At 35.7% G+C, this 26,490-nt stretch overlaps 3 protein-coding genes across 3 annotated transcripts; all 3 read left to right on the forward strand.

Annotated features, from left to right (window-relative positions):
• The first annotated feature begins 3,903 nt into the window (after nt 1-3,903).
• LOC128158889 (proline rich transmembrane protein 1B-like) lies at nt 3,904-9,151 on the forward strand. Its single transcript, XM_052821863.1, has 5 exons — nt 3,904-4,059; nt 5,813-5,866; nt 6,938-7,104; nt 7,900-8,034; nt 8,458-9,151. The coding sequence occupies exons 1-5, from the start codon at nt 4,029-4,031 to the stop codon at nt 8,641-8,643; spliced, it is 573 nt and encodes a 190-aa protein (XP_052677823.1). The 5' UTR covers nt 3,904-4,028; the 3' UTR covers nt 8,644-9,151.
• A 2,604-nt stretch (nt 9,152-11,755) lies between these two features.
• Nucleotides 11,756-15,508, forward strand: LOC128159205 (uncharacterized). Its single transcript, XM_052822265.1, has 2 exons — nt 11,756-11,888; nt 11,982-15,508. Exon 2 carries the CDS (start codon nt 12,680-12,682, stop codon nt 15,506-15,508), a length of 2,829 nt encoding a protein of 942 aa, XP_052678225.1. The 5' UTR covers nt 11,756-11,888; nt 11,982-12,679.
• Nucleotides 15,509-15,563: 55 nt separating this feature from the next.
• LOC128159206 (uncharacterized) lies at nt 15,564-19,576 on the forward strand. Its single transcript, XM_052822266.1, has 2 exons — nt 15,564-19,343; nt 19,437-19,576. Exon 1 carries the CDS (start codon nt 15,564-15,566, stop codon nt 19,098-19,100), a length of 3,537 nt encoding a protein of 1,178 aa, XP_052678226.1. The 3' UTR covers nt 19,101-19,343; nt 19,437-19,576.
• Nucleotides 19,577-26,490: the final 6,914 nt, after the last annotated feature.

A 26,490-nucleotide genomic window follows, 5' to 3' on the forward strand; every position in this document is an offset into this window, starting at 1 on the left:
ATGTTTCTGGCAAGGTCGGCCACATTCCCCGCGGTAGCAGGTGAGAATAGAGTCTACGGCATAGGACATTGCGCGCGTCAACTTCCTGATATCACCACCATAGTGATCGTATGCATTTTCGTATTCACTTCTGCAACGCATTTTTAAATCCTGTGCAAAACGTTTTTGTACAGATTCACGGTCAGTCTTCGTTCTGCCAGGAAACATCGAGGCGCTAAACGGCGCTTTGCTAGTCTGTTTCCTTTGCGATTCAAAGAAATGTCTCAAGTCCTTCAGGTTCTCTATAGGTTTTCCTTGTATTTCAGAAGCCCCTGTTGCGGCGGCGCTGTCTCCATCCGTTGTGAGGTGTGAAACGGTAAGAGAATGGGGGTCCCGCTGGATTTCACGGATGCACTCTCCCGCCCACCTTTTTTCGTTTCCGATGTTGGTATCTGCAGCTACGTTTGCAGTACAGTCTGGGTGGTCTGGACAGGTAACATTCGCCCCTCTCCTCCGCAGGACCTCTCCTTTTTTACACAGTTTGTTTCCACAAAACACTGCAATGACTTTTTTTTACTGGTTACGTTTTCACACATAGTGTAAGTCACTTGAGTTGCTGCCTGAAAAGGGGTTTTACCGACTGCGCTGAATGTTGAATTGTTGTATCTGGCGTCCCCCTCCGCTCGTATAGTTGAGTTTGCAGGAAGCCCGCATTTTGTAGTGTTTTCTTGAATTTTTTGACGAATGCCTCTCATACTTTGTTGATTTGTTTCCAGTATTTTTTCTCCGACTTTGTTCGCCGTTTCCTGCATGCTACTGGCTGAACCTGGGTGGATATTGGCTGAGAGGAGCATTCCGCGCATCCCCTCGGTCGTCAGACAGGTGCCCATACGACCCACCGACATGGCTAAGTTGAGGCGTGCCGCTTTCCTCCCTGGACCTGGGGACTTTACCTCCTCATACAGCTTACGTGGAGGACTCTGGTACCCGCAGATGTCGCAGCGGAGAGATGTTATCCATGCCAGACCTCGTTTTTGGTCGCGAGAGTAGTTCCAATCTAGACTCCCCTCACAGGTTGGTTTCAGGGATCGATGATCCTTAAATGAATCGTTCCATAACTCGGAAGTCTTTTTATTGTGTAAAAGTCTATAAGTTTCACTTTCTGGGCTTCCTGCAGCTTCACTGTAACCATATAAATCAATGGTCCTGGGCTCTCTCCCCCGGGGTCTTAGAATCATCATGTTGCTGTCCCTGCCCTCTGCGTCATTAACAGTCATTAACTGGCCATTGTTAGTAATTGTAACCAATTCATCATATAGCTCACTACTTAGCCTAACTGTCTGTGGTTTCTTCGATTCAGGATAATTGCTCCCTTGAGATTTCTTTCCCTTGTTGTGTGGCACACTCCCTTTTCTGAATTGAAAATTGGACAGCCATTTAAGTTTTTCTTTACCCATTTTACATGTACTGTGAACAGTTATATCGATAATTGCAGTATGATTCTATGAACATTTAACCCTGAATACTACTCACCTAGACTCAGGTCTTATTTATTTGTTTTAACCAGCATTTGACCTTTTCAAACGACCAGACCTGGCTTTGAAGACAACACAAGGAACAACACCCCTAGCCGATAAAGAAGCCATTATCTTAATCACTAATAGCAAGTGGGTCCCGTCCGTGGTCAAACTGTAAAATGTAATTAATGGGTTTTATTTTGGCACCAAATTTACCAGATGCAGATTCTATTAACACTTTCAAATTTCATTTTTTATTTAAAAATTCATGTTTCACGATACGTTTTTTCGAAGCAATTAGCAATATATTAATTTTTCTGATTCAATTCAGAATCAGTTTTTTATTGAAATTATCGGAACAAATATCGGTCTAACTAATGTAGGTAATTTCAAGTAAATATCTCCCACCGTTACCAAATTATGACAGTTTAACTTGTACCACTAATTGGTCATATTTTACTAAGAAATGGAGAGCAATGCAAGCTATTCCCCAAGGGAGATCAATCCTCATATTCTCCGGCTTATCTGCTCCTATTCGTAATTGCTAGTGATATGATGTTCATTATTACTGTGGTTTCATTAATTTTCGTGGGTATCAATTTTCGTGGATTTTCTGAAAACCACAGTTTCAAGGATACGTAATTTCGTGGCCAATGATCCTATCAATACAAAACTTTAGTTGAAATTGAACTTCAATGAACATTAAATTTCGTGGATCAACTTAACATCGAAATCCACGAAAATTGGTTTTCAACGAATATTGATGAAACCACAGTAATTAGCAGACCTGCTGTGCTAATTTGGCATTGATTAAAGACATATTAGTTGTCTTCAAGGTATCACACCGGTAATCGGCCAATGAAAATGAACTTAGTCAATTGTAGTTCCATACATTTATAAGGAATATTTTTTTCTTTTGCCCGCATTTTGCATTTTCCCATATTCGATTTTAATAAAATGGATATCTATGATTAGGGAAATTTCTGTACTTTGTAAATTTGATTTCACTTTTAACGGGAACTATTTCTTAAAGGGCATATAGGCCGACTTCCTGGGGTGCGCGCAGTCTGTTTACAAACAGCTTGAAAACACGTGGTTTTGGGGGTGGGCATGTTCGCAGCTAGAAAACTTGAGAAAATGCAGTATCGCATGCCCATTTTCTGATGTTAGATAATGAGTAAGGTATCATAGAACATTGCTATGTATTTTATTTCTCACAAAAAAAATATTTCGATTTTTTACGATTTTTTTCCCTACATAGAATTATATAGCGAAAACAATTACCGGTGTGATACCTTAAACAATTTTTTCAAAAGAGCGGTCCCCATACAATTCGCCTCAGTTTAAATCAGTCAGTACCGGAATTGCATGCTTCCAGAGTTACTTTTTTGCGTACTGCGTCATCAAAAAGCGGTGTATAGATCCACCTTAAAAATTATAACTATAGTTTTTAGCAGGTTTGATAAATCTTTAAACCTCAACCTTTCAAAATCACGACATAGCATGTTTTTAAAAAATGGGATATTGTGTTTTAAATAGTATATTACAAAAAACTTTAGAGAGATATCGCATTACAGGATATTTCAAACAGATAAGAGATTTATATTTTGGCAAAGAACAGGTAAAATGAACCACAGCACCCCTGCGAATGTGTTCGGAATGTTTTCTTTATCGTTGCTAAGTAAGTAATAAATCCAGAGGTGCTCGAATGAAAGTTCACGAGACTTCACCGATATGTGTTCACTTCCTGTGAAATTTCGAGCGGAAGTATAAGTGTTCGGATAATATTCTCAAAATACGTAAGTACTGGTCGTTTTTCATATCATATCCTACTGTGATTTATATTAAAACGGGAAAAGCTTTCAAGATGTATGTCTTATTTCAAACACGTGTAGAGTGGTTGAAAATATAACCATTGGGTTGCTTAATAAAATCATAGCCATGTTTGATGCTCGTGGTGTGCAATACCATGTTTTAAAAAAAAATAATGGGTGTCTGTTTTGCATTAAAACTTAGTATATCGAGCCATTTTCAAGGAACATTCTGCATAAAATGGTATAGTCTGTTTCACTATTGATGTTATTACTAGGTCAGGCGCGGATCGAAAATTAATCCTCAGGAGGGATCTCTTTTAAGCATGTTAGTTGTTGCAACAGCAGACAAAAACTAACTTTTGTATAGTCGCATTTCTTTCTAGATCACATTTTATTCACCAATTAATGAAGATAAAGTTTAAAATCAATAAACCTCTAGATTTTATATTTGACTACTATATTAAGAACCTAGATACATGTACTGTGAAATAGACTTTATACACGAGGTACGATTTTTACTGCGAAACTTAAAGGGTCAAATAAAACCACGTGGTCTAAAATTTGAATGACAATAACATTCGCAGGGGTGCACAGGTAAACCTTTATGCATAAAACTTCCGGGTGTTCATGCAGTAGACTGTAACAAAACATTGCGGCGTTCAGTAAAACTAGACGCATCCGGATTTTTATATAGAAAAAACAGGAAATCCTTGATAAAATGGCCAGTGGAAATAAGTACGAAGTTGACCGTAAGTGTTTTATTATGAAAGCTTGATCATTTGCCAACTAACAGTTATTCTGTGAGATTTTTCATCCGATTTTGGATTTTTTTTTCTTTTTTTTTTTTTTTGCGTTGTTCAAATTTTCTAGAAAAATGATAAAATGAAACTCTGAATCTGTGCAGTTTTCATGTGATATATATGATCTCCATTGTTAATATCTTAATTCGTGTAATTCATAATGGATTATACTTTAGTGACTGTAATCGGCAATGTGTTACTTAGTTATTGGCTAATAATCAATATATTTATCAATCAAACAGATAACCCGTTAACCTAAGTAAGACTTCTACATGCATTTTTTCATGCAGGTTTTCTGCCCGGGGGAAAATCGATGACAAAAATCCTATCATAGTTAATGCAATGCATCAGTAAAGACGAGTTTTAGGTTTTCAATCGAAATGGTCCGCTGCACAATGTTTTTAAAAGTTTACCTAAATTCTACACAATTATGAAATATTTGAACTTGAGCCAAGTTTTATCAATCTGTAAAGCAATAATGTTTTGATGCAATAGAAGCTATGTAATTGAGTCGAAATTGACAAAACGCGAAAGAACAATGTCGACGGTTTTTTGTAACTCATTAATCCAGAGAAGAAGTCGTTTTTAAGTGTGTCAACCAATCCATTTAGCATATTTGAAAGACGTTTGGATTTTATATATATATATATATATATATATATATATATATATATATATATATATATATATATATATATATATATATATATATATATATATATATATATATATAAAAGCAATCTTGTTATTGTCAATCTACAAAATAGTTATTATCTTTACTTATTGAATTAAATCTGGGTATGTCATTAATTGATTTATAACATTGCCTGTGCGCACGAAAGAACATTTACACCTGTTAACTATATGCATTAAATACCCGCAGCCCTTGGTCATTAAAGAATACCAGGAATATATAGATTGAATTTGGATTCGCTGAAAAATGTGACAAAAATAAACATTCACTTCCTGATGTTTTTTTTTTCAACTTAACTTGTAATATGATAAATCAGGAAAAAAAACTGAGATCGGAAATAATGATTAAAATTACTAACATGGCGATAAAAATTTCATTCTTAAGTATATGTACGTAGTGATCAGTGCTTTATGATAATGGTCGCAAACTGGAAATTAAAAAAAGTGTTTAATATTGAAACTGTCTTAACACAGGTGTTTATACGAGCACGTTCATCAAACATTGTGAACATATTTTGTGAATAAAATCACAATATCATAAACACCTGTGATTCTATTTCTCAGTGATAAACATACTGAGAAAAGCTGCAAAACTAGCTAGTTTTAAAGCAACTGAATTTGACGTATGACTGTCAGAATTTTAAGGTACTTTATCAATTAAATTCATGTTTTATTTCCTTGTAGAAACGAATATGCTTTAAACATTCGGAATTTTCACTGTCTATGAATTTATAAACCATATAGTATTTAGGTAATAAACTACACTAAGATTGGATAGATTAAACATTGCCATTCAGTCAACTGGATTTTATTAACTGAGAGATCTGAAAAGATGACAAAATAGGAGAATCATGCAATCCAGTTTTTGTAGTTTTCAGATAACTTTTTCAACTTGACCAGATGGCATTAGTTCATCCTGTCAAGAATTTTGCAATATTGATAACCTTTACCAAAAATACTGCGTGCATATGAATATGCTGACTAAATTTTTGATATGTTGTTATTTCAGCTAGTAATGCAGGGTACGACCAGACCCCGAAGCAGACAGGTCCGAACCCAAATCGTAAGTTTAGCACTCCTATAAATCGAGTCAAATCAAAGTCTTCACTAATCGTAAGTGTATCATCTCTAGTAATATCAGTACTAGTCATTGAAGTCTTCATCGATCGTAGTTGTATCAGTCTTACCGACATCGATCATTGAGAGTCCTCACTAAACGCATATCAGTACTAATAATATCAGTCATTAAAAGTCTTCATCGATCGTAATTTTATTTGTCTTAGTGATATCGGTCTTTGGAAGTCCACTAAAGTCGTAACTTTATCGCTTTTAATAATATCAGTCATTGGAAGTCTTCGTCGGCTTTTAATTTTATCACTTCTTAAAATATTAGTCAAGTACAACTCTTCACTAATCGTATGTGTATCAGTTGTTATAACATCAGTCATTGAAAGTTTGCACCGATCGTAAACTTATCAGTCATAATGATATTGGTAATTAAAAGTCTTCCCAAATTTCAAAGTTCCCCAGTCCTTATAAATATTAGTCAATAGAAATATTTTACCGTTCGTAAATTGGTCAATTTAATGATATCGGACATTGAAAGTCTTCACAAAGCGTAAGTCTACCCGTCTTAATGATATCAGTTAATTGAAAATCTTCTCCAATCGTAATTTTACCAAATTACATAATGCTCTTAATCCTTTTAAAGTTCTTCCTTTCTTTGATATTGTGTATTTTTAATATATAATTTTAACCTTTTTTTAAACAATGTATTATTTATTATTTCCCCTAAATGTAGTTGCTCGAATTAAAATAACGAAGGATAAAGTGATATTTTTTTTAATTTGCCATTTTAACATTAAGTATGAAAAGTAACATGTTAAGTGGACACAAAAAAGCCAAAAACAAATCGACAAAAATAAAAATAACATTTTCCATTTCATATGACTTACTATTTTTGTGTATATGGTTTGATTTCCGTTGAAATTATATTACATGTTGTTTAAAAATTTATAAAATGTTTATTCATAAATCATAAAATCCAGTACCTTTAACATTAGTATACAAATATTCCATGCTTCGTTTTTAAAATCATAGTTGAGATGCATCATAATGAGACTTTATCTTCTAGAATACAACGCAGGATACAACCAACCTCCTCCCTATGTCCAGCAGCCCGGTGGTTATGCCCAGCATCCTACCGGTTATGCCCAGCATCCTACCGGTTATGCCCAACAGCCTACCGGTTATGCCCAACAGCCTGCCGGTTATGGTCATCACACCAACAATACAGTTGTGGTAATTAAAGACGAAATCTTAATTATGCAGAACAGTTTCCCACAGTCACATCGAGAAAAACCTATTAGATAAATAAACAACTGCAAAACGACAAAATGGTTGTTTACATGGGTATATTTGGTTTTTAACGAAAGGTTTAACTGTGATTATTGCCCTCACATAAAAATGAGGGGGTTGAATTTTCATAACATTTTATGGAAGGAAAGGGCCAAAGAAATAATGTTCAAGAAATAAGGGCTGCCATGCACTTACAATCATTTACACGTGATTCCTGGTCCATGTCAATATCAGTTTAGGAAACACATGCTTTATCTATATTTCAAGTATATATACCACTTTTCAACATAATTTACAACCTGTATAAGTGATTTCAAAATTTGCTGAATTATGTAATAAAGTACGTATAAAAGTACATAGTTCAACTGTATACCTGTATTTCAAACGACCGTGTTTTGCGCAACCAGCACGCTAGATTTTGTTCGCCATCGAAAGCAAGAGTTTTTTGTCTTGCCTAGATGGCCGAGTTGTTAGGGCGGTGGCCGCTCATTGCTAGGAGATCGGGCTCTAAAGGTCGTGAGGTGGATCTCGAATATTTGGTTTACCCCGTGCTTTATGTGTATAATTTAAAAATATATGTGAATCCCACAGCATACTATTATTTAAGAAAATAAAAGTTGCAAATTATCACACTTCGAGAAAAGCAACAAATTACCAAGTGAATATATTAAAAGACTATAGTCTTGTTTCGAAACCTTTTTCAGTTTTATTTCAACCTTTTTTATCATTTGTATCTAGGTGACAAATAATGCACCGGGACCGGTGTTCATTGCTGCACCCCCCAGAGGAAGTGACTGGCTCGTTCCCGCCATTTTGAGCACATTTTTCTGCTGTCCAATAGTTGGGATCTGTGCCATAGTTGCTGCCGTCAACGTGATTGTTACATAAAAAGATATTAAGGGGGGGGTCGATGGTCGTGGCTATTTGCAGACTGTCTTGATCTCCTTAAAAAAAGAGTCCTGTATAAAGATATAGAAAAATACTCAAATTTAAAAGCTAAATTTTATGGATTTTTCTTGACTAAATTACAGTTGATAGCTAAACAAATTATATGTTTAAATTTTCGATTGATCTGCTGATTAATTTTGTTGACCATACAACCTCTTTAGATCGGCAAAAAATTGTCATATGATGCTAATGATGGTCAATGAAACATTGGATTTTTTGGTGATTCTAACGAGATGTAAAAATAGCAAGCATCCATTAGTTAGAAATTAAATATTGTCAGCAATTATTGACTGTGTTGCAGGTTCATTATAGTTTATAATTAATTAATATCATAATTATATTCTTCAGGCGAGGAGTAATTATGATTGTGGGGATGTCAGCGGAGGCAGATCCAGCGCCGCCTGGGCGAAGGGATTGACCTTGACCTCCATCGGTATAGGAGTTGCCTTTTTCATCATCTGTATCATTCTGTATGCCACAGTATGGAAGACCCAAGAAGACCTATGGCATAAAACATATAACGACGGTTACTGATCACCAAAAGAACCGGAAACGGAAAACAAGAAGATGGATTTTATATATATATGTACCTTCACATATAAACCCATTTTTGCTTAAAGCTTTTACAGTTTTGGACAAAATGTTCATCAAATGTATTTTCCTGAATGAAAATGTTGCTTTTGTTGATAAGAAAGAAAACTAATGTCTGAGCAATAAAAATTGAGTGCTCTTTTAAAGTGATGATACAAAAATTTATGACAATTCACATCACGTCAGTATGATAAATTCATTTTAAAACATTTTTGTAACAAAAAGGAACATTTTTTCAATAGGACTAAAATGCGGAATATTATATATACATGCTTGTACACATGATATCCGCAACTTCTGCATCTATACATGATAGTCTAGTACCCTATAAACACAGCTCATTTATTGTGTGTATATTTTTTTATTAATTACTTTCATTCTAATCTTTATTATATATGATATCTTCTATGACATATGGGTTCATTATTTTAATAAATTCTCTTACACAACCTAAATTTATTTATTTCATCTTATATATATATATATATATATATATATATATATATATATATATATATATATAATGAGTTTGGTGTTTTATTTTTGGGTAAAAAATCAGTAATATCAACCATCAAATTGTTGTACATCAGATAAGACCATGTGTTTCCAGATAAATTGAATAAAAGGAGGGAACTTCAAGTGCCTAGAAAGTTTTTTTTTATTTTTTTTTTTTTTATAATTTATTTATTGACAAGAACAAACAAAGTATACAATAACTTCAAGCACAAAAATCTAATTAGCTATCTACAAGGCAGCACATTGTCTTACCTAAAATACTATGGTTATTATTTCTTTCATCTAATTTTATATTGCTTATGAAACAAAATACTTTAAAGAGTATTTAGAGTTGTATAGATTCCACAGATAATGTTTGAGTGTAGCACACATGTATATACAAATAACATAGGTTCATAAAGCAAGTAAAAAAATGGTGTACAAATAAGGCTTAATTAGCAATATATAGAGATTTAAGGTCGCTCCCTACTCGTAAAATTCTCTGAGGAAAGTTGAAAAACCGAACTGATTTCGACTTAATAGACTTAAATGTCATCAAATGTTTGAAAAAATATACATGTCATCACACTTTTTGAGATCCCAGATAAACATAACTAAAGCATATTTTAGCATTAGAAAACCGTATTTCTTTTTTGATAAAAGTAAAATCTTGTAGGCAGAAATTTGTTTTTCTTGTTTAATTTTAACGTCAACATTATCAGAAAACTAAAATTACAAAAACATTTTAAAATTAATCGTTGAAATAAGAAAAAAAAATAGCATTTAGACATACAACTGACAGAAAAGTCAGAAAAAGAGTTATTCCCTCTTTGCATAGATAAGATATATAAAAATTTGGAAATTTAGTATAAAATTAAGTGCGAAAATATCTTGAACCTACCATTAATTCTAATTACATCCATGTGATAAAATTCACATAAAATAAATAAAACTACCTTGCACAATTTTTAAAGAATTCAAAGTTTTACAAAAAAGTGTGACATCACAGAACACTGGATCTACTTTAAATAAATGTACATGTAGTATCTTGCCTAACCCTGTAGACAACATTATCAATCACACATTTTTCGGGTGTAGAGATACATAGGCAGACCCTATTTATCCATGGTATATAACAGTTTACTATATTACAATTGCACACTGAGGCATAAAAACAAGTGGATTTTTTAACATGATCATATATATCACATTCAGTTTGTGCCAAGAAAGTTATCAATAAAGCATTATTAATATCATATTTGCCTTTAACATCGTTGTCAGCAGTGTTACTTTGAAGGTACTGTACACTTGAAAGAAAGAAAGTGTCTCCAATGTCAACAAAAAAACAAAAAAAGCACAAATAATCGTGTCGAGTTTTTGCTCACTTGATAAGTTATTTTGGCAATAACATTGGATGCAGTTAAACCCAGATAAAAGAGAGAGTTCGACAATGAAACACATAATAATTTCAGCACAACAGAAGTTAGTGGCGTAACTCCAATGAAAGGAAAGTAGTCAGAATTATCGGCAAATATGCTAAGCTGCATTGTTTGTCCTTGTGTACTAAAGGTTTGGCGATATTCCGTTTTGGGTTTCACAGGAATCGAGCTTACAAAAAGAGAACAGATGAAGTTTATTAAACTTTTAAAAATATTTTAAGATATTGCGCTAGCAAGTGTTTTAGTGGCATATTTAATCTTAGCAAAACTACTAAGTCCTAAAGAGTATTGCCTCGACTCTCTAACGGGTCAGTAGCATTTTATCATCTTCAATACACTCCGCTGGATTTAACAATGCAGCATATTCTTTATAGAATGATAAGGAAAAAATAAGGATTCAGATGGGAGATTTATTTTACTCTTACTTTGGTACTGTGATGAAAACTGAAATATGATACTGATAAGCAAATTACGGCCACATTTTTTTTTTACCTTAAGAGATGATAGTTAAAATAAATAATTAGTATGTACGTGTGTTGATATAATAAAACGCTGTACCTATATTCCAAATAATGACTCTTACGTTTGATATAAGTAGTTTTTATTTTTAACGTGTACACAATGATGGAAGATGAAATTTAAAATACACCCCAATGCAAGATATTATTGAAAGAAATAAATTTGAAAAGAGAAACACTGTGAGTTTGGCACCTTAGGCTAGCCAAGATTACAGGTTATGAAAGTGCTAGGATAACACATATGTACCCGTCTAAATAAATTTTTCAAATAATTCCTTTTTGATATATAAAAGACAATTGTCTAATGAGCTCGTAACTAGTTTTGTTGTTGATGTATCTCATGTGTCAGGTTGAAATATATTTCTATGGAATAAATAGTTTTCCAAAGGAAAATATGAATTTGATAGCACAGTATATCATCGGAAAATTGCTTCCAAATATTGTGAATGCTAGATTTGATACGTTTACAGTTTTTTTCATTCAAATGTTTTTAAAAATAAACATCTTACCTGTCCAAAACAAAACTAGTTGTATGCTTCCTGGACAAAGGAAAGTCATTCGACGTTGTAGATTTTTAGGAAAGTGTTACGCCCGTACAGGCTACCATAGGTAGAACTCTTTTGTCAAGTGAGGTAATTTTATATCTTGTTACATTATTCTGTTTATTTGGCGGTAAGCACATGGTGCAGCAAAGTCAGGAAAACCCTCATATATTACGAAAATAAGGCACAAGGAGGTAAATACATTTATATTTTGTGTAAAGATCATTTACTTATTCCAATATTAATTTTCAATACAAGTATATTGAATTCTGTGTAATTGTTTACAGTTTCACGGTGAAGTTTGGTACTGTTTGTGACTCTGCGGCGGGAATACCCGTATTTTTGTTCTACATTAAACTTCATCAGTCAAAACCAAGTCAACCTTGTTTTATCTACGAGAGGGTCGATCCATAACCGCACATCTCTGCCGTAACAGTGAAACTCCTTCCGAGGAATCGTAAAACGGTGAGTGTGACCTATGGAAGCCTGAAGACGCCATTACCGATGCTGTGATTGAACGTAACTGCGACATATGATGTTTCTTTGATGATGTGTAACTGTGAACGAAATATTTGCGATTTATAGTGATAACATTGCGATTTATATTGATGATATTGACTGGTTTAAAATTGTATGGCGGCACGTTTGCGGTATAAGGTGACAATTTTTAACATAACATTTTGTGTTTGAATGTGCAAATAACTGGTTAAACTTTATTGCTATAGCAATAATATCTGTGCATATGAACAATCATCAGAACTGTTCTGTAGATCTGAACTGCATTGACACTTTATTGCAACCGTTTATTTTACATGTTTTACAATTTACATGTTTTGTAGTCAGTGTTTATGCATGTGTACATGTATTTACCTCATGTGCTAAGGGAAGGTTCAGATATTTTATTGCAACACTTTATTGCATAATAGCTACAGGGATTTAGCATTCTATTGTTTGTAAGTGCAGTCTTACTCTCTGTGTTACAAATATGTCGGACGACGGGACGCCTTATACAGATGCATTTTCATTTATTTCTCCCGAATCAAGGAACGAAGCGAACACAGATCACGACAGAGAAAATACTGAAGAAACCTCTGAAGGAGCTGCTAAGGACTCTGAACAAGCAAACCAGACCTACACATTAAGGCCGCGTGATCGCAAGATGACCCCGAAAGGTTTAGATTGGCAAGTCGATAAGATATGCTCAGACTTTAAGCTTCATGTTTCAAGATGGCGGAAGTGTGCCTCTTCTATTGAAATTCTTATCTCGGATTCGAGTGATACCAAGCACATTAGACGAGAAAGAGACATTCTTATGAACATTATGACTACTCTAAGTGAAATTTATGATAGGCTGAAACAAACACTTACCAATGAAGAAGATGTGAAGTACAGAGACTTATTAGATCAGTATCAGGGAAGATTAGAGATTACTTCTGGAGATAATCATACATTAATGAGAGACATCTCAAACTGTTTAAGAGAACTAGAGTGTGACTCGGTTTCCAGGGCTTCGAGTAGATCACACAACAGTCGTACATCAAGGTCATCGAGGCATTCCAATACGTCCCGGGGTTCTAGAGAGTCGATAGATACAGTCATAGAGGCAGCGGCCCTGAAGACAAAACTGAAGTATATTGACACGGAGGCAAAACACAAAGCAGACCTTGAAAGGATCAGAGTCCAGAAGGAGCTTGATATAGCCCAGGCTAAGTTAGAAGCACTTGAGACTTTGGAGGATACTGGACCATTCTTATACAGTGACTTTAAACATTCCGTCCCGGAGCTTGACTCCAAGGAGCATGTTAAAAGATTTATTGATACTCAGGTCAGGCCAGAAGAGGATAAGGCCAAGATAGAACCAGTGTCTCAAGCGCCTCCAATTCTGCATAGGAACCTCATGCTGCCTACGTTCACTTCTCCACAAACACAGCAGGAAAATGTTGCCACCAGTAATGCATCAAGAGTTCCGCTAAGCAACGTAGACTTGCAGTCACTTAGTAATCCTACACCGCCTAGTAGTGGTCTTAGACCTACGGAGCAAGGCTTATTAGATCTGGCTACTTCACTAGCGAAGCAAGTTAGTCTAGGTCGTTTACCTCCTCCTGAACCTACAATTTTCCTAGGAGATCCTTTGAAGTACCCTAGCTGGAAGGCATCATTTCAGACACTCATAGAACAACGTCAGATTCCAGCATCAGAAAGGATTCATTACTTAAAGAAGTATCTGGGTGGATCAGTTAAAGACGTTGTAGAAAACTATTTTCTACTGTCGACAGATGATGCATATGAGGAGGCGAAAGGACTATTAGAACAAAGATATGGTAATGCGTTTGTTGCCAATGCATTCCGAGACAAACTGGAGAAATGGCCGAAGGTAGGACCAAGAGATGGTGTTGGGCTGCAGAGATTCGGCGACTTTCTCAAACAGTGCTACACAGCTATGCAGGGCATTGGGAGCTTAAACATCCTCAACGACGAGAGAGAAAACAGACGATTACTAAGCAAACTACCAGACTGGCTAGTAACAAGATGGGGTAGAATTGCCACTCAATACAAAGAAGAGAGGATGGAATTTCCTCCATTTAAGAACTTCATGGACTTCATAGTTAAAGAAGCTAAGATTGCAACAGATCCTATAACCTCGATAGAGTCTGTGAAGAAGTCTGAACTCGCCCATACAGAGCCGAGTAAACCACGACCTGATTTCAAGGCACGACAGCGAGGTACAGCTGACTATGGAAAACGGTCTTTCCTGACAGATGTTGATGAGGATCAGGTTGCAAATGTGAATGTTGCAAATAGGAGTGACAGAAGAAGAAATTGTGTTTTGTGTGAAGGAAATCATGAACTAGATGACTGTAAACAGTTCTTAACGAAGAGTTTGGAAGGAAGAAAACAGTATGCGAAACAGAAAGGTCTTTGTTTTGGATGTTTACATGCGGGTCATTTATCAAGGAAGTGTCGTCAGAGAAAAAGATGCAGAACTTGTTCCAAGTTCCACCCGTCATCCTTACATGGGGACGTATATCAACGAGGACAGCACCAGATGGTGGAGGATATTAAGACAGTAGTGTCAAAGGAGAGTTCATCAGGAACAACACTCATGAATCACTCTGGAGCATCTAGTAAAAGTACCATGATACTTCCAGTGTATGTTTCACATAAAGAGAACCCAGATAGAGAGAGGTTAGTTTATGCACTACTCGACACACAGTCGGATACCACCTTTATTCTAGACAAGACTTCAAAGGCCCTTGGACTTGAAGGAAAACCTGTGAAGCTCATGCTTTCTACCATGTATGCAGAGAATAAAGCTGTAGATAGTTGTAAGATTGGAGGACTTCTTGTGCGTGGTTTCAACAGTGAACATAGGATACCATTACCGGAAACGTACACAAGAGAGATCATGCCTGCCAACAGATCTCATATTCCGACACCGGAAATTGCAAGAAGATGGCCTCACTTGGAAGTTATTGCAGATGAACTTCTACCTCTTGCTGATTGCGAGGTTGGATTACTTATTGGCTACAACTGCGTGAAGGCTTTGACGCCTAGAGATGTTATCGTTCCATCCGTAGACGGACCTTATGGTCAACGCACTGACTTGGGGTGGAGTGTAATAGGCATAGTAGAGAATGACTGTTCAACGGAATGGGATGAGGACCCCATAGGAATTAGTCATCGTATTGTTGCGTGCGATGTGCCTACAGAACTTTGCAGATCTGAAGTTTCAAGACCAGGCTCCACCGTCACCAAAATTTTCAAATCCCTCAACTCATTCCTCAACGCAAATCCTCAACAGAAACATGCATAAATTTGAGGTCAAACCTCAGATTTGAGGCTGAGTATTGACTTGAGGAAAGTTGGTGATGGCGGGGCCAGACCATGTTGTATTTTCCTTAAGGAACAAGATAAAGGAAGTAATCAACCCTGAAGAGGTAGTTAGGATGCTTGAAGTGGACTTTAGCGAGAACTCAAATAGCTCTAAACACATTTCCTATGAAGACAGAAAATTTCTGGATGCCATGGAAAAGGGGATTCATAAGCTGGATGGGCATTATGAAATGCCATTACCTTTCCGAGAAGCTATGCCATACCTGAGCAATAATAGAGACATGGCATTACAGCGACTGCAACATTTGCGGAACCGATTTGCAAAGGATGCACAGTATTGCGAGCATTACATTTCCTTCATGAGAGAATTGATTTTGAAGGGTTATGCAGAAAGAGTACCGGAAAAGGAAATCAACGTTGATAGTGGACAAGCATGGTACATTCCACACCATGGTGTGTATCATCCGCAAAAACCAGGAAAGTTGCGTGTAGTCTTTGATTGCAGTGCGAAGTATATAGGCCAGTCATTAAATGACCATCTGCTACAAGGACCTGATATGATGAATATGCTTGTTGGAGTTTTGTGTCGTTTCCGCAAAGAGCCTGTTGCCTTTGTTTGCGATATTGAGCAGATGTTTCACCAGTTCAAGGTGAATGTGGAGCACAGAAATTATCTACGATTCCTGTGGTGGGATGACGGCAATTTCAGTAAGGATCCTACTACTTACCGGATGACGGTACACCTGTTTGGAGCAGTGTCCTCCCCAGGATGCGCCAACTTTGGCCTGAGACAAGCTGCTACTGATGGAGAACTTCAGTTTGGATCTGATGTTGCGAACTTTATCAAACGAGACTTCTATGTTGATGACGGACTGAAGTCGGTCGCTACTCCAGAGGAAGCCATTAGCCTTATAGAGAGAAGCAAAGAGTTATGCTGTGGAAGTGGTTTGAGATTACACAAATTCCTCTCAAACTCGAAGGAAGTTTTGGAGAGCATTTCAGCTGACGATAGGGCAAAGGGACTAGCAGGTATTGACATACATCAGGACAAACTTCCCATTGAGAGAACTCTAGGTATCCAGTGGTGTATTCAGACAGATGCATTCCAGTTCAAGATTACCCCGAAGGACCGTCCCCTTACTAGACGAGGTGTTCTTTCGACGTTAAGTTCCGTATACGATCCACTTGGATTCATTGCGCCTTTTGTCCTAGTTGGGAAACAAATTTTGCAGGAAATGTGTAGAAACCAAACAGATTTGGATAGTCCTCTACAAGAGAACTTGCGACCCAGATGGAGATGTTGGAGGGAAGATCTCGAGAAGCTTGGTTCCTTGGAAATCAAGAGATGTCTGAAACCTGAGAACTTTGGAGATGTCGTTGTGGCCGAACTACACCATTTCTCAGATGCAAGCACTATTGGTTATGGCCAGTGCTCATATCTACGTCTTATAGATGACAAGCAACAAGTACATTGCTCTTTAGTTATGGCCAAATCCAGAGTCACGCCACTGAAGCAAGTTACTGTACCTCGTTTGGAACTTACTGCTGCTCTCGTTTCTGTAAAAGTCAGCTCCCAACTTCTAGAAGAGCTCGAAATTAGCAATGTCGTTGAATGGTTTTGGACAGATAGTACTGTTGTCCTTGGATACATTGCTAATGATTCTCGGCGTTTTCACGTTTTTGTCGCCAACAGACTTCAACAGATTCGTGACCGCACGGAACCCAATCAGTGGAACTACATCAGTTCAGCAGAGAACCCAGCAGACATAGCATCACGTGGAATTACAGCTGCTGAGTTACGAAACAGGAAGGAATGGTTCAGAGGACCCAATTTTCTATGGGAGTCCAGTTTACCATTTTCTGGTCAACCTGTTAGCAAGCCAAGTATATCAGAGGACGATCCTGAGGTTAAGCGTTGCCAGGTGTTTGAGACGAAGGTGGAACCTACTGAATATACGTCACTAATTGACTATTTAGAACGTTGTTCTGATTGGAATCGTGCCAAGAGACTCATAGCAAACTGTCTTAAGTTCAAGACGTTGCTTAGAAAGATTCCTTGTCAGAAGGCAACAGATGCAGTGCCTTCAAAGGAGCAAGGATTGCCTGTAGCTTTATTAGAGGAAGCAGAATTGGCCATTGTGAGATTAGTCCAGAAAGAGGCCTTTAGTGAAGAATTGAAAATTCTGAACAACACCAAGGGATGTGAAGATGTTAACAGAAAGAAGTCTGTTCAAAAAACATCCTCCCTTTACCGACTCGATCCATTTCTGGATAATAATGATGTTTTACGAGTTGGGGGTCGTTTGCAGAAGGGAGAATTTACGTCTTATGTTAAGCACCCAATCATTTTACCAAGGAAGTCGCATGTTACAAGGCTTATCATCAGACACTTTCATGAACGCAGCAGACACCAAGGACGAAGTATCACAACCAATGAGATTAGATCAAATGGTTATTGGATTATTGGCTGCAGTTCTGCTGTGTACAGTCTCATTTCAAGATGCGTGAAATGTCGTAAATGTCGCAGTCAAACACTGGATCAGAAAATGAGCGACCTACCTGCTGACAGACTTGCAGCAGAGGCACCCTTTACGTACAGTGGGGTAGACTTCTTCGGACCATTCTACATCAAAGAAGGGAGAAAAGAATTGAAGAGATATGGAGTTTTGTTCACATGTATGTCTTCAAGAGCGGTGCATCTAGAGACCGCAAACTCTCTCGACACCAGTTCATTTATCAATGCTCTGCGCAGATTTCTGTCGATACGTGGACCAGTAAAACAATTGAGATCAGATAGAGGTACTAACTTTGTCGGGGCTGAGAGAGAACTCAGAGAATCTCAAGAAGAACTAGACGACAGTCGCCTGAAGCAGTTTCTAACAGCAGAAGGATGTGATTATATCAGTTTTAAAATGAACATTCCGTCAGCGAGTCATATGGGCGGAGTTTGGGAAAGGCAGATCAGGACAGTTCGCAATGTGCTTTCTTCTCTATTGCAGGACTTTGGATCTCAGTTGGATGATGAGGGTCTTAGAACCCTTTTCTGCGAAGCTATGGCTATTGTCAACAGTCGTCCACTTACCATCTCGAACTTGCATGATCCGTTTGCCCCTGAACCAATCACCCCTAACCACCTTCTGACCATGAAGTCTAAGGTTGTCTTACCACCACCTGGTGAGTTCCAGACGCCAGATTTGTATTGCCGTAGGAGATGGCGCCGCATACAATACTTGGCCAATGAATTCTGGACACGTTGGAGAAAGGAATATGTTCAGATTCTTCAGACGCGTACAAAGTGGTCGTCAACAAGAAGGAATATCCAAATTGGAGATGTCGTTATAGTGAAGGATGATAACTTGCCCCGGAATCAGTGGCATCTTGGTCGTGTCATAGATACATATGCAAGCGAGGATGGGTTGGTCCGTAGTGTTAGATTAGCTATAGGAGACAGCAATCTGGACAAGAAAGGCAAGAGGAACGGTCAGCTTTCAACACTTGAAAGACCTATTCACAAGTTAGTCTTGTTGTTGGAGAACGAGACCGGGGAAGACCCCACCGAGGAGCCATATTAGGAACCTATTTGAGTGTTTCTTTATGGACATTTTATTAGTTGTGAGATTGTATATATGTTAAAATTAGTTATTCACTAATTTGGGGAGCCATGTTACGCCCGTACAGGCTACCATAGGTAGAACTCTTTTGTCAAGTGAGGTAATTTTATATCTTGTTACATTATTCTGTTTATTTGGCGGTAAGCACATGGTGCAGCAAAGTCAGGAAAACCCTCATATATTACGAAAATAAGGCACAAGGAGGTAAATACATTTATATTTTGTGTAAAGATCATTTACTTATTCCAATATTAATTTTCAATACAAGTATATTGAATTCTGTGTAATTGTTTACAGTTTCACGGTGAAGTTTGGTACTGTTTGTGACTCTGCGGCGGGAATACCCGTATTTTTGTTCTACATTAAACTTCATCAGTCAAAACCAAGTCAACCTTGTTTTATCTACGAGAGGGTCGATCCATAACCGCACATCTCTGCCGTAACAGAAAGTATATTTTAAAAAGTGGATACAAAACGTAGGCACAGTTCCTAGTTTACTGTGGAATCATCATTGTTCGTGGGGGGCCAATGTTCGCAGCATTCTTGGTTAACCTTTGCCCACGAATTTACATTCCCACGAACCTATACACAATCAGTTGTTTAATATTAATTATTCAAATTGCGCTTAGTACCAACGAAATAACATCCCCACGAACCAGGAAAATTTCGGTTGACCACGAAATTGACCCTCACGAATAAACGACAACCAAGAATGTTCACATTATACAACAATATAAACCAATAAGAATGTATATATTAAACATTGTATTCAAAAAGAGGGGTACAACAACCAGGGATGTACATATTATACAGAAATATGATAATAGAAAAGGCAAAACAAAAACAACTAAGGGTGTACATATACAGGTGTATCAATAAGAGATAAAACTGAAGAGGCATGGTCACGATTTTGGTCAAATTCTACGTTCTGTTTTTAATATTTACAATGCTTTAGTAATGCATTTGTAATAATCAACCAAAATTTTAGAGTCAATCGTAAAGTTATAAGCAAAATACAGGGCCCGCATTTCTTTGTCATGTAAACAAGGCTCGTGCCCTGTTCTTGTTTACATAGGTTCTATATACCTGTAAAAATCTTTTTCCAACTGTTTTTTCTATCTTCATATTCAATTTATAAGCAAAAATAAACAGTTCATAACGTTTAACACATTAATCTTAGGTCTAGAACTGAAATTTTCACTTCAACGTTCAAAATGTAAACAAAAGCTTTGTTCATGTAGCAAAGAATTGTATGTTCTGTAACTTGCTCATGACCCAACAAATGATACCCAAATTCTGGTTGCTTATCAAACATGCCTTACTGAACCATGGTATACAATAAAATCGAAAAAAATAATTTTTGACCAAAATTGTGACTATGTCCCTTTATATAATAACATAAATTGATGTATAATAAAAGAAAGAAAAATATCAATCAAATAAAAGTGTACATTTTATTCCGATGTTATTCAAATAAAACGAAACACCACTTAGTCTAACTTAAAATATCTTATCATACACCATATATAGAACATATCACACAGAATATTTGAGGAGACAAAACCAAACTAAGAGTGTGCACAATTCAAAAGAGAAGTGTACTATGTCTGAAAAAAAATAATGAGGTATTCCCGAGATCTGTCTCTCTGGCCAGAAGTAGTAATGTAGGCGTGGTTGTATTGAATGACCAAACTTGTCAGTCAGTGATATCTTCACTTGTTTAAAATATTCTGTAATTATATTGACTACTGTTTAGATTTTACATAACTTTATTTACTTAATTACTGTAGAAACCATTTTTCAAAATTGATAATGAAACTTTGAAAATGATTGAATGCTGATACTCGGGTTGAGTGTTGCTGATAAGATAACACCTGAGCTGACGCAATTTTTAAGTTTAACTAGATTAACTCGGGAGGCACACGGTGCACTCATCAGGCCCTGGGGCCATAAAACTTAAATGAGCTCACTTGTGATCTAAGTCTCACTTTTACAAAAGGAACATGTAGTGTAAAAGTGAGACTGAGATCAAAAGTGAGATCGTTTAAGTTTTTTGGCCCCAGAGCCAGAAAATGTGAGCCCCACAACGTAAATGCTCTACGACCATTTAATGTAATATGTTCCTTTTCATAAATTCATTCTTTGAGCCTAAGAGATTATATAACAGCTGTGCTTTCTTCCCTGCGCTCGGTAAACTTGCATCAATATATTGAACAAGCTTAAGTCGAAATTTGTTGTGTGATCAGCGCATTTTGTCTACAATATCCGTCAATATCCACTTTCACATTCTTTTTAAATAGACGAGTGAAGAAATCAGAGATCAGAGGGGACATCAAATTTCTCCGAACCTTGTAACAAGTATCTAGAGATTTCCGTGTTAACGATTTTTGTCTTGTATGGAGTCGTGCCTTTGCTTCCGACAATCCTCATTTGGTTGTAAGCCATGTAAGGGATGCGGTGTGCTTTATTGTCATTCTATGTTGCAAGAACAGTCTCTGGATGTTGATTTCGGGATTTATGTCTGGTCTTGGAAATTGAATGCAAATAATCAACACTGAAACATCAAGAAACAGGAACTAATTTTGATAATTAAACTTTCAATGTTTTATATTTTGGTGTCCTTGCTAACTGAAAATATATTTTTTTCAAAATATTGTTTTGCAGATTTTGCATATGGTTTTTGAAATAAAGCGATTGAAAATTAAAATCAGATAAAAGCAACTTCAAATAATGTCTTACATTTTTTACAGGGTACTTGGGAAAATCAGACACAATGATGACGTCATAGTCCTTATTCACATTTCTAGAATCCTTACGATTTCACATTGGCGAGTAAGTGAAAATGAACGGAAAAATTAAGAATACCAATTAAGAATACCAATTCTATTTTGGGCAGCTATTCAACGCAATTTTTTTTTCAACATTGATTTTATTTTTGAACTAAAGCGTAAAATTCCCGTTACAATCACGAGGTTTATTCCAGCACACCATAAATAATGTTTAAGTACTTTTAAAAGACCTTAGTGTTACATAATATTTATAACATCAGATATCACAGACACCTACATGATGGAGCTCGTCTCATACTCATAAATTCCGAAAAAGACAAGATGTAATCTGTCGAGAAAATAGATACGCAATTTATTTCACAGAAGCTTTCTGATATGATGTCGTCTCAAGACGCATCGCTTTTGATCATCTTAAATGAAAAACAATAAAAATTCATCAATCATGTAAAAATTACTTTGCTGAAAATGTCTTACTGTGTTTAATCTTGCGAGACATTGCGTTGTTAAAACAGTAATATGTATGCTCTTTTTATTTGTTCTCGAAAAAGTAATTCAATTGCTACATTGATTTGAATTTTTGGTTTTACAACAGGTTAAAAAGATTCAAATATTGAAACATACTGAAATCAATATAGCCAAGTTTTACCGATGAATACCCTTTGATCTCACTTTATTCTTAGACGCCGATGTACTGGTAACTGAATAGCTCTCAATAGTTATCAAATCGTTTGTTAACATCTCTTTTCAATTCATTGCAACTCTTTTCTTTTATGATAATTTTAATGTAAACAAAAATACAACCTGTAGTCATAAGGTTCTGTAAAAGCATTTCAAAACCCTGCTATAGCAAGATTCATTACCAAGAATTTGTGGCTTTATTTTTTATTTTTTAAAAACATTAAATTTTTTAAATGAAAGAATTAAAGTAATCAAGCAGACATACAACTCAAAGAAACGAATTCACGAGTATTTAGAATAAGAACATCGAAAGCTCTTCACAATTTATACAATGCCGTGGCCATAAAACACCTTGAGCTTTTTACGTTTCAAATTATAAAAATGGATTCAAATGAAGTTGTTTTCAACTGGCGAAAAAAGTGTGTTATAAATAGACAAAAAATATTACTGTTGCTTGTGCATAAGATCAAGTTAACACGTAAACATAGACAGAAACAAATGCATTATTAATGTTTATCTATGTTGTGATAATAGACATTAACGTTGTGTTTTGGCGACGGTTAGTGCAATATTTATGGAAATGAAGAGCGTGAAGAGATCTTTTAGTAAATGTGATGTATCGATTGAAATTAAATAATAATGACGATCATAATGATGATGAGGATGACAACGACGATCGTTATTGCAGGAACAATTTTTCTTTTGTGATTTGATTGAGCCTGCTATTGATACAATGTACCGTTAACCGTCTATTTCTTTATAAATATTTGAATTAAAACACGATACAAAATCTATATACATCTTGTCTTTGTTGCCTGTATAAATAATTGAGGAATATGCGACTATCACTTAAAGTATTTTTTAAAACTGTTTCAAATCCTTTCGTTGTTTTTTGCGTTTTTGAAAATAAGCTGTGCAGAAAGGGGGAGAAAACATGGGTATTAAATTCTACCTCAAATGTTTTTGTTTAATATTTACTTTCTAAATGTTGTTCTACAAATACTAATCAAAAAATTGATTTTTTTCCTTGCAATGAAATAAATAAATATGAAACATCTTTGGAAGATGCATCTTCATATATATTAGAATAAATACATGCTTTGATTAATAGTTCTTTATTTATGTGAGAGGCATTAATAAACTTAAAAGACACAATTCAACTGACTATCAATCGGAAAACATGTAAAAAAAAAAATCACGTTGTTTCTTTCCCGGCGTGTTTGATTTTAATAAAGTGTGTGTTTCTCATTTTCCAATTTTATCATTGGATCTTTGTTAATCTGTTATCAGGTACCTTCATTTCATATTTTACAAGGTTTCTATCAAATTCCAAATTTAATGCTTGTAGTATTTACGAATTCACAAAAACTCATTTTTTGTACGCTATCTGAATGTTAAATGGATTTTCATCTTTATAAGAATTTACATCAATAAACACGCTGAAAGTCTGTCATTGTGGTTTAACATGTCCAAGTCCCTGAATTCTACGACAACTGCTGGATAAATTGGAGAAAAGCTTGAAATTATTGGAAGTTCGTTTTGCTGAAAAAGATATGGGAAAACATTCAAATGTCAAAGTTAAAAAATATATTATGTTTCCTAACTAAATACTAGGAATAGTTAACAGCTAAAGAAAACACGGTTTCAAAATTAAGGTAGATCTGATGGGTAAGTTGATCGTTCAGCCTCCTTAACTATGCTTATAGTTATCTCAATATCATTCATCTCATATTAACGCACAGAGCTATTAATGTTTGATTGCAAATGGTCTTATGTCGGTTGTTTATAATTTAGTGATAGCTTACTACATTGATAGAACGTTAGGAAAATGCAGTTGATTGTCTTACAAAAGGACATTTCTGGTCAGAGTGATCAGAGACGAATTATATCTCCATTAAATGAAATCATACTGTAGATCAGACTTCCATCACTTGCCATCATAACTGAACATCTTTTAGTTAATTGCAGTGACCATCCTATGAGCATGCTGATAGCGAGGCATGGCTTCCTCCAATGCGTGTCAATTAGTACCGATTTTGTCCGCTGTCAATGCATGCAAAGAAATTAGCAGCCTAGAATAGCACTCCTGAGAGGAAGTTAACACTGATTCTATTTATATGTATCAAAGTGATAAAAAGGAAACTTATCAACAATAATCAGACACATGCAACATGAATTGGTAATATAAATTTGTCATAATCTTCAACAGGGAAGATTGAAACATTGTAACCATGTTTTGGAATAAATCCATTTTTTGCTCTTGCTTACTTTTGACTGGTGTTAGCATTTAAATGGAAAAATATGTATAGAAATCGTTCCATATTTAATGAAGGTGGCGAGAAATACCCTAAGTTTCTAAAGTTAATGTTGACGAAGAGGCTAGGTTGTGTTATTCGTCAGTTTTGCAATCCAAAGCCAATGTAGAACATGCTATCCTACGGGTTACCAGTATGGAAGACTGTATCTGAAAACAATGGCCATCTCAGTATTCAAACTACATTTGTCTGTCAAATTGTGACTAAAGTCGCAACGTCTACTTTTACTATGTTAAATCTGGTTTATACTTGGTAATATGTTGTTGAATTGTTAGCTGAAACCGGTATGTTGACGATAGGTATTGATGTCCTTAGAATTTTTTTTAACACATATCATCTGGAATATGCATAATCCCATCTAATGAAATTTTGATATTTCTTTCTTGCTAATCAATTCGCTTACGCAAGGTAGATAGCCTAGAATTGGTCTGTCCTCTCAGGGTTTATAAATGACTTCTGTGATTTGTAGCGAATGCCAGACTGATAAAGCTGCAGTTATTATTGCCATGTTTTTATCGACAGCCAATGGTCAACTTTAATAAGCATTATCAAATATGTGGATAGAACCACTTGTTTTGATTTTTTCAAAATTATTTTCAATATATAAATTATACACATGCAATAGATTATAATTTTGAAAAGTAAAAATTGCATTGTACATATTATACAGAAAATTATTTAACCTACATTGAATAAACTTTTGCTCTTTGAGAACTAGTAACAAGGAAGATGAACCTTTACCATCTAGTCCACTCAATGATAACTGAGGGGTCTAGAAACGTAACTAAACTAACTAAATGCCAAAGTTACGCCGGTCGGTCAACTTTGGTTTCCTTTCTGTCACTTTGCAGTTGACTGTATGGCGCAGAAGTTCATCTTGTGGTAGTTTTAAGAAATTTAATAAGATCAGGAATACGTAACATGGACTCGCTGTTTTTATGTTAGTTAATCAAATAGCATGCATTGCTAAAACATCCCAATCAGGAATATCATTGTCGATATGAAACTTTGAGTCAATAGAGTAAGTGAAATTATCTTCTTGAGAAACTTGAGATCATTCTATTTATTTCATTGTGTTTAAGGGAACGTCCCTGTGTCTGCAAGTCTTTTATGATAAGACGTATTGTAAGATTCTTTAAATTTTTCAATGTTCTTAAAAGCACGTCGGTACGTTTGTTCAGTATATATCTTACAAAAACATTATATCATAATGGTATTTGTTCTGTATAACTTGTACGCGATAGGGAAAACGCAATAGGACATGCAATAAAAAGAGAGATAACTCATTAACTGAAATAAGCATAATCGAGTAAAATGTTTTATATCCTTATTACGGTTCCTTATCAAAGCGTTTCTTGTGTTAAAAGCGTAGGATTTGCTCTCCAAATTAACCTTGTCTGGTTATACCTGCACTTTCTAAAGAAAGTTCGGGTATATTGTTGTTACCCTGTTCCGTCCGTCCGTCCGTCCGTCCGTCTGTCACATTTTACTTTCTCAAACTGCTCTTACATCTTATAAACCAGCAAACTGAACTCTTGGAGTTTCATTTGGGGTATCATGTTGTTTTGT

Source organism: Crassostrea angulata, chromosome 8 (genome assembly GCF_025612915.1).
Source record: "Crassostrea angulata isolate pt1a10 chromosome 8, ASM2561291v2, whole genome shotgun sequence".
In the NCBI taxonomy this organism is placed as follows: Eukaryota; Metazoa; Mollusca; class Bivalvia; order Ostreida; family Ostreidae; genus Magallana; species Magallana angulata.